This window comes from Sebastes umbrosus, chromosome 22, assembly GCF_015220745.1.
Source record: "Sebastes umbrosus isolate fSebUmb1 chromosome 22, fSebUmb1.pri, whole genome shotgun sequence".
Classification (NCBI taxonomy): domain Eukaryota; kingdom Metazoa; phylum Chordata; class Actinopteri; order Perciformes; family Sebastidae; genus Sebastes; species Sebastes umbrosus.
Genome location: NC_051290.1, coordinates 15,750,722 through 15,758,926, shown reverse-complemented (window position 1 = coordinate 15,758,926; position 8,205 = coordinate 15,750,722). Strand labels below are relative to the sequence as shown.

The 8,205-nt window shown below is 41.4% G+C and overlaps 1 protein-coding gene across 3 annotated transcripts; it reads left to right on the top strand.

The window, feature by feature from the left end:
* The first annotated feature begins 1,695 nt into the window (after positions 1-1,695).
* On the top strand, positions 1,696-7,111 carry LOC119481686 (Y-box-binding protein 2-A-like). Of its 3 annotated transcripts, none has more exons than XM_037758825.1 (10): positions 1,696-1,878; positions 2,769-2,832; positions 3,801-3,834; positions 3,916-4,004; positions 4,087-4,342; positions 4,564-4,652; positions 4,747-4,972; positions 5,390-5,521; positions 5,608-5,689; positions 6,466-7,111. In XM_037758825.1, the coding sequence occupies exons 1-9, from the start codon at positions 1,800-1,802 to the stop codon at positions 5,656-5,658; spliced, it is 1,020 nt and encodes a 339-aa protein (XP_037614753.1). In that variant the 5' UTR covers positions 1,696-1,799; the 3' UTR covers positions 5,659-5,689; positions 6,466-7,111. The 3 variants fall into 3 exon arrangements, with proteins under 3 accessions (XP_037614753.1, XP_037614752.1, XP_037614754.1); XM_037758824.1 differs by having other exon boundaries at positions 1,699-1,878; positions 5,605-5,689; XM_037758826.1 differs by having other exon boundaries at positions 1,701-1,878; positions 3,916-4,005; positions 4,100-4,342; positions 5,605-5,689.
* Positions 7,112-8,205: the final 1,094 nt, after the last annotated feature.

Below are 8,205 nucleotides of genomic sequence, written 5' to 3'. Positions count from 1 at the left end.
GTTTAAAATTAGTGCTGTGAAACTGGAGTCCCGGGATGACCTATGTGCTGAGGGCTGGACTTAAAGGCAGAGTTATCGTAACCCCCAGAATGAAAATTCAGCTATTGCTTTCATAATCCTATAAATGAAACCAAACCCACAGCAATCTAGCACTCCGTTTTTTAGGCTTGCGGGGTCGAAATAAGATATTATAATATGGAAGTGTAACAGTGCAGAGCAGTAGAACACCAGAGCTTGACTGATCAGTTCCTTATCAATATTGTCTCTAATTACTCAGCAATTTTACACTGTCTGGAGCCACAAAACATTTGAGCATTGTGATGAAGGTAACACAGTTTATAGTCTAGCAGTGTGTTCCAATCCGCGTACTTCTGTACTTACACTTACTATTTTGAGTGCATAAGTGCGTTCACACTGGGAAGTACGGCAAAATGCAGTGCACTCAAAGTACCCGGATGTTGTACTCAAAACGGTCAGATCGTTGAGTGTGGAACGCTGGACACTTTTCACACTCAATTGTCGCCATCTTGGTTACGTAGCGGAAAGGGGCGGGACCACGACCACTATTCAAACATACGTAGATAACAGAATAAAACAATACAATACGTAAACATACCGGTGCATTTTCAGCCAACAGGAGGACACATCGTAGGCGCAGGCGACGACGTTGGAAACGTAATTTCCACTCTGCTTTCATTTTTTTTCAGAAGATATTTTGGCGGGTAGCGAGCCGCGGTCAAATGTTGCGATCGTCATTTCCGGTCAGTGTGCCGCAGAGTATTCGATTTGAGACGACCCTACCCTGTTGAAATTTACGCACTACTCAAGTGAGTACAGAGTGCACAAAGTGCACCACACTGAAGTGTACTTCAGGAAGTACGTGGATTGGAACACACTGTAAGTATATAGTATATAAGTCTAATGCAGTGAGGGCCAAAGGGCAAATGTACGACGGAGCATTAGGGCCACATTGAGGGAATTTTTTTTGGAGATTTACAGAATAAAGTCATAATATTACGAGAAAAAAGTTGTAATATTACGAGAATAAAGTCATAACTTTAAGAGGAAAAAAAAGTCATTATGAGAATAAAGTCATAACTTTACGAGAAAAAAAAGTGGTAATATTACGAGAATAAAGTCATAACTTTAAGAGGAAAAAAAAGTCATTATGAGAATAAAGTCATAACTTTACGAGAAAAAAAGTGGTAATATTAAGAGAATAAAGTCATAACTTTAAGAGGAAAAAAGTCATATTATGAGAATAAAGTCATAACTTTACGAGAAAAAAAAGTCATAATATTACGAGAATAAAGTCATAACTTTACGAGAAAAAAAGTCATAATATTAAGAGAATAAAGTCATAACTTAAAGAGAAAAAAATTGGTAATATTACGAGAGTAAAGTCATAACTTTAAGAGGAAAAAAAAGTCATTATGAGAATAAAGTCATAACTTTACGAGAAAAAAAGAAAATAACACGTAAAATTACTACTTTATAATATGCTTTTTTATAAAGCACTTAAACCTGCTTTATAATATAAAAGACATGAAAATCTTACTTTTTACAATATGGGACCTTTAAAGAGTGGACACAGTGAAGTGCAGAGCTGAGAGCTACTGGCGCACATGACTACATGACGTTGAGAAAGACTACATCCAGAAGGGGGCAGTAATGCGACGCCAATGAGGACGCCTACTGCCGTGAAACCCTCAAAGAAGAAGACGAAGAAGAAGAAAAGTTTCTGGTAGAGCAGGAGGGAGGAGACTGCGGAGGTAAAGAGTAGTAATCCGACAGCGAGCATGACCGACGCCGAGGCGCAGAGCGCTCCGCCATCTGCACCTGAAGAGGACCAGCCACAGCCGGAGAGGAAGATCATAGGTGGGTGAACAGAGTCATCATGGTAGAAACCTGTGTGTGTGTGATGGGAATCTTTAAAAGAACCACCTTTAAGTTGAATTCATGTGAGTTTTTATGGGAGAAAGAGATTTATAGGTTGTTGTTGCAGCATAAAGTTTATTTACATTATTGTCCCACTAATGTAAAAACACACCTGTGCCAACTATTTGGCACCACGTGTCTCAGTTTTACGCACGGGTTCTGTGGGAAGCATATATTAATGAAGTCAAACCTCTACTGTGGAATTAAAACATTAACTTGAGAGCTTTTACTGGCAGAATTTTTTTTTTTTTTTAAATTCATGGTTAACCCAAAATAGGTCACCAGAACGTGCCTGTTTTCCCAACATTTACGCACTTTTCTGTTTTTATGTAGCAGCTTCCTTTTTTTTTTTTTTTGCACTCTTAAGAAGGAAAAAAAAAAAGTATTATTTGTGTTTTATCAGTGTGAACACATGACCTAAATTTCCTTTTTATCACCTGTCTGTCGCGCGCTCCAATCGGACGTGCGCGCGCGTTCTCACAGGTGCAAATCATTTCACTGAGAAGCCAATTAAATGCGTAAAGGTGATTTTTTTTTAAAGGGGAAACGCTCACAGCTTGTCCTCTTAAAAGTGTTTTTAGTGTTATGCCCATATCTGAGATGAGAAACATGTTGTTTAGCACCCCTCCTCCTCCTCCTCGTGACCTAGTGCAGACCTGGTTTCAAAGTCTTCCTGTTAATCATTGACACACACAGAGCTCCAACATTTCTTGTTGTAAGCAAGGCTGCCATTGATGTTGAGCTAGATAACAGTATGTTTCTCAGAATGGCTGTATAACAATGTCTCTTATGTGATACACATTTAATCATGTGCTTTATTACTATTGTAGCCACCTTGGTCCAAGGCACAGTGAAGTGGTTCAATGTGCGTAATGGATATGGCTTCATAAACAGGTACTGTGTTTCCTCTACACAACTTTGGGGCAAACTGGCTTCACTACAATTTAAGTGCATTTTCATGTTTGTTTTTTTCAGTTTACTTAAAGCAGCAGTAGGTAGAATTGGAGCAAATATAATTTAAAAAAATATTTTTATTTATAAAACTGTCACCTTATCCTGACAGTAGTGCATGAGACAGGTAATCTGAAAAAAAATCATGTGCCTCTGTGTCCTCCGGTGCTCCTAACGGCATCTGGAAGATTTCACAGACCGGAGGAAAACAACCAATCGGAGGCAAACTGGAGCCTTGCTGTCTCTGAGCAGCTGTCAATCACTCGCCAACTCCGATCAAACGGTCAAACTAGACAGCGCTGATCAAATATGAATCAATATTCTGTTACTGTAATGCCTATTTCTCTCTTCAAATGTTTTCAGAAACATCTTGTAGTGTACTGTTTAGCTGTAAAATGAGAAAGTTTGTGACCTGGCAGCCATGTTGAGATCAAGTTGAGGAAATACCAAGCACCGCCCACCAGCCGGAGCACATTTTCTTGTTTTACAGCTAAACAGTACACTGCAAAATGTTTCTGACAACATTTGAGGAGATAAATGGGCATTACAGTAACAGAATATTGATTCATATTTGATCAGCGCTGCCTAGTTTGACTGTTTGATCGGAGTTTGCAAGTGATTGACAGCTGCCTCCGTTCAATGAACAGCCAATAATAACGCTCTCTCTCTGAAATGACCTGTGATTGGTCAAAGTCTCTTGTCACGAGCTAGATTTTTTTAAAGTCTGAAAACAGAGCCATGAGGAGGTGCAGAAGTCTAGTTTTCTCTCAGAACACTTGAATTACAATATGAAAGGTTATTATGGCATTTTTTCCCAGTGATGCCAAAACCCTTCTGCCTACTGCAGGTTTAAATAATCAAATTCAAAGCCCCATTAGCCACGTTTGCTAATCAGGCTTTATTTCTCACAGGAACGATACCAAAGAAGATGTGTTTGTCCATCAGGTAAGGCAATGGGTATCGCTTGAGTTGATCATGTTTTTATGGGTTGATGTGGATTCTTTAATGTTAAATCCATCTTGTCAGACTGCTATCAAGAAGAACAATCCTAGGAAATTCCTCCGCAGCGTTGGAGACGGGGAGGTCGTAGAGTTTGATGTGATTGAAGCCGCCAAGGTGAGCATAAAGGAGTCCATTTGATAGCATCACAATAGTTCTAAGGTCTGCTGATTTTTACTTTTCCCATTTCCTCCTTTTGGTGTCCCCGAAGGGCTCTGAAGCAGCCAATGTAACCGGTCCGGGCGGCGTTCCGGTCAAAGGCAGCCGTTACGCTCCCAACAAACGCCGCTTCCGTCGGCGGTTCTTCCCCCGCAGCCCGAGGCCTGACGACGAGGGCAAACCAACTGATGGACAATCCTCCGCCGTTGAGGGCGATGGATCGGGAGAGAACGATGGAGTGAGACCTCCGCAGCGCCGCCGGAGGCCCCGCAGACCACGGCAGGAAGCACAAGAAGTAAGCAGAAGGATTGGTACAAGGGGGGAAACAACCGGTATGACAACAACCCAGAGTTAAATGAGTGTAAAGGTTTTGTAATAAAGAAAGTAAAGCTGCAGCACTGTTGAGCACAACTCTGGGGAAAGTGGTAAACCCTTCTGAAATTGACGCATTTAAAATATTGTAAGAATTTCTGTTCTGTCAGATTAGTCTGAGGTTTTGTCTGCTTGATCTGTCAGGGTGAGGCAGGAGAGCAAAAGAACGGAGTGGCAGAAGGCGACCAAACACAACGACCGCAACAGCGCAGATTCTGGCGCCCATACCGCAGGTGACGGGGCAACATATCCTTTATTCTGTGTTTTAATTTTTCTGCTCCTGAACTACAGAACTGCAAAGCTGATTCAATATTTCCTCCGTCACAGACCGCTCCGTCCTCGCCCGCCTGCTCCTGATCAGGCAGCAGACGGTGAGCAGGCAGCAGACGGCCAGCAGGCCGCTCCAGAAGAGATCCAGGAGCAGGGCGAAGTGAAGCAGACCGAGGCCCCCGAGGTCCCCCAGACCAACGGAGAAGCAGCCGAGGGCCAGCTACAACAGCGTCGCCAGTCTAGACGGCGCAGGCAAAGGAACTCCGAGTCCTCTACCTCGAAAGTGAGTGTGATTATCTACTACTACTGGGGCCGTTTCACAAATGACACATTACATTATGAAGGCTCTTCTCTAACTTGCCTCAAATCCAACAAAAGTTACCCTGAAACCGGATGTGATGTCAAGGGTCTGATGTAGGTAATCTGGAAATATTGACCGGAGCGTTCATCTGCGAGAGCTGTGTGTAACGGACAGTTTAGCACTGTACAAAATGGGCTGATGGGGCTCTACTAAAATCAAGATTTTTTTTTTTTTCTACACAAGAAGCATCAGTAGTATCCCTCCCTGTAACCTGGTGGTCTAAGGTACATGCCATCATTTGCAACGTCACTGGTTGAATTCTATATTAGATGGAAAGTGTTTTGGGGTCATTTTCCTGCATGCTTAACAGAATTTTTTTTGTACTTGCACACGTTGCAGAACGATACAGAGAAGTCTGCATCAGAGCCAGGTACCCCCCCTCAGACCTCCAAACCAGCTGACCTTAAATCCACATCAAAATCACCAAAGGCCTCCCCCAAAACCTCTCCTAAAACGCCAAAATCATCCGAGGTAAGACGCTAAAACCGCTTATTTTTTTACTCAATACCTTGTTTGTTGTTGACACATATCTAAACCGTCTCCTTTCCCCACAGCAGGCAGCTGCCACAACAGACCCAGCACCAACAGACCCAGCACCAACAGAGTGACGGCAGTGAGAGGACAGTCTCGTGACCCTTGGTAAGCGGTGGGTCATGACACATGAAGGTGTTGGGTTGCACTTCTTGTGCCACGTTGGCTCACATCTTTCACAGAGGGCGAGTTGACGGGCATTAACGGGCTGTATGAAGTTTTCCTGTTATTAGATTTAAGGTGGAAAGTTGGCATTGAAGCTGCAGTCGGTAACTTTGAGCAAATACGATAAAAAGTAATTTTTATAAGACTGTCAGTATATCCTGACAGTAGTGCATGAGACGTATAATCTGTGGAAAAAAAATCATGTGCTTCTGACTGTGCCTGTGCTCCTAATAGCATTTGCAAGTTTCTATCATGCCCAAACAAAAATAACATATTCTATATTCTCCATATTCTAGTGTACCGTTTAGCTGTAAAATGAGAAAGTTGGCACCGGCCGGTCAATAAAATACACTGCCATCAGGTTTTCCAAGAAAAAACGGACCAGTTCCTATTTGTTCAGAGGTAATTGGGTAGCCAGTGTGCTTGTTGTGTTTGCAGCATAGCTCAAGGATTATAATATTTGGCACTTTCAGACTCATCATGGTGAATAAAAAATACAAGAACTTGAACTGAGAACAGAGAAGATAATGAACTGTTGCTGTAAGTGTGAACTTAAAGGAGATGACACCACAGATTTAGAGTGAAAGCTCAAACTCCAATGAACCTGGATTTGTTCATTTGGGGTTTTAATGTCTTTGTTTCTGTACTGTCTTTCTCAGTCTTTGTGTCTCCCTTGCATTTTTTTTATTTTTCTTTATCTGTGTCTGTGTTTTCGTAGGTCCTAGGGTTGGAGGACTGGACCGTTTTCAGAACACATGCACTGCTCTCCCCTCCCTGCACTTCCCCCATCCTCCAACCCACCCCGTCTTCGCCGTCATCCCTCGGGCCCCCCTCCCCTCTCATCTTGTCTCGTGTTGTCCTGTCTAGACACTGACGCTTGGAGAGGGATGAGGTAGGGAAATAGGGGGATGCAGGTGGGTGGTGGGTGCATATTTAGAAATTGAAAGTACATCTTTAAAAAAAGACAAATGGGAAAGAATGGACAATCTGCTTGGTAGCCCAGTTATTCCAACCCCCCTTTAAAAACAATTTTTCTTTAATTGCTTAGATGGGACGCATCAAGTAGTTTGTAGAGGAACCAGCCTTGATTTTTATTTAACTTTTTTTAAATTTGGTTGAAGAGGGGAAAACCAAGCAGGTGTGAGGTTGGTGGTGCATTGTGGGAGTCCGTTTAGTTCTGTTACCACCTCAATCGATTCTTAAAACCTACGACTCCCTTCATCTCCTCAAGTTGAGGATAGATTGATGAAAAGAAACTTTATTTTTTTTGTGTTTTACTTATTTGTGTGTGCTTTTCTTTGGAGGGGATTATGTGCAATGTCAGTAGTTAAGATGGTAATTAATAAATCATGTTTGCAAATCTCAGGATACAGTCCTTATTTCTTCATCATTAGATTAGAAAATTGCTGCTTATGAGCGTATTTGTTTTTGATATTGGATTACTTCATATTGATAGAAACTACTGGAGGCCTTCACGTGTGTTTTAAGTAACATTATTTACAGTACTTGCATCCTTTACAACATGACCACAGCATCATAATTCACTCTATACAAATTACAGGTTCACAAATCTTCAGAAGGTAGTGATACACACCATTAAAGAACAGACAGCAAACAGCACACATGACAGAAGATAAATACACAAACATATGACGCTTGTGTGATTTTAAAAAAAAAAATCATCTACAAGTAGATCTACTCTTTACAGGCAGCCCTTTTGATTGCACATCTTGCTCTAGTCTAGTGTATCAGGCTTCTGTTAACACCTACTGGAGTGCATAAAGAATTGAAAACGTTTAGACCCTCATACCTTAATATCAACAACCAAATAACACACTATATATACACGTGAAGTACTAAAATAGATTTTGTTTCTTTAAAAGTAGCATTTCTGCAGGTTGTGCAATGAGTTTCTCATGATCAGAGTTGTATGCTGTGATGGCACTTTAGCTGGGAACACACTACATGATTGAAAGCCCAGTTTGGCAATGAAGGCTGTTTTCTCTGAAAGAGAGCGGGTAAATTAGCAGGACACCATGAACAGCTGGCACATTGTTGTAAGGCCAGGGCAGTGGTGTGGTGGTTTACATATACCCATCTATCAGCCAAAAAGCCTTTGGAATATATAGGAGAGTACACCCACATTCTCCTCCGTAACCTGCTACCCATCTACCTAGCATACCCACCTCATCAATGACCACTACACCATTGGGGCTGGGTATTGTTTGAATGTTTCCATACTAATCCAATACCTGAGTTTTGGTGCTGATACCAAAGTTGTACTGCTTTTTGATACTTAAATTTTAATAAAAAACATGTTATTCTACAAAATTATTTTCTTAAATTGAAGAGTCAAACATCCCAAATGTTAAAGAGGACCTATTATGCTTACTTTCAGGTGCATACTTGTATTTTATGTTTCTATTAGAACATGCTTAAATGTTCAAAAAATGCTTTAT

What these genes read in the sequence shown, in the direction of transcription:
- LOC119481686 (XM_037758824.1), top strand. Translation starts at nt 1,800, where the DNA reads ATGACCGACGCCGAGGCGCAGAGCGCTCCGCCATCTGCACCTGAAGAG. An exon ending in AAGATGTGTTTGTCCATCAG is followed by an intron (nt 3,835 to 3,915) that starts GTAAGGCAATGG and finishes CCATCTTGTCAG; the next exon opens with ACTGCTATCAAGAAGAACAA. An exon ending in CACGGCAGGAAGCACAAGAA is followed by an intron (nt 4,343 to 4,563) that starts GTAAGCAGAAGG and finishes TTGATCTGTCAG; the next exon opens with GGTGAGGCAGGAGAGCAAAA.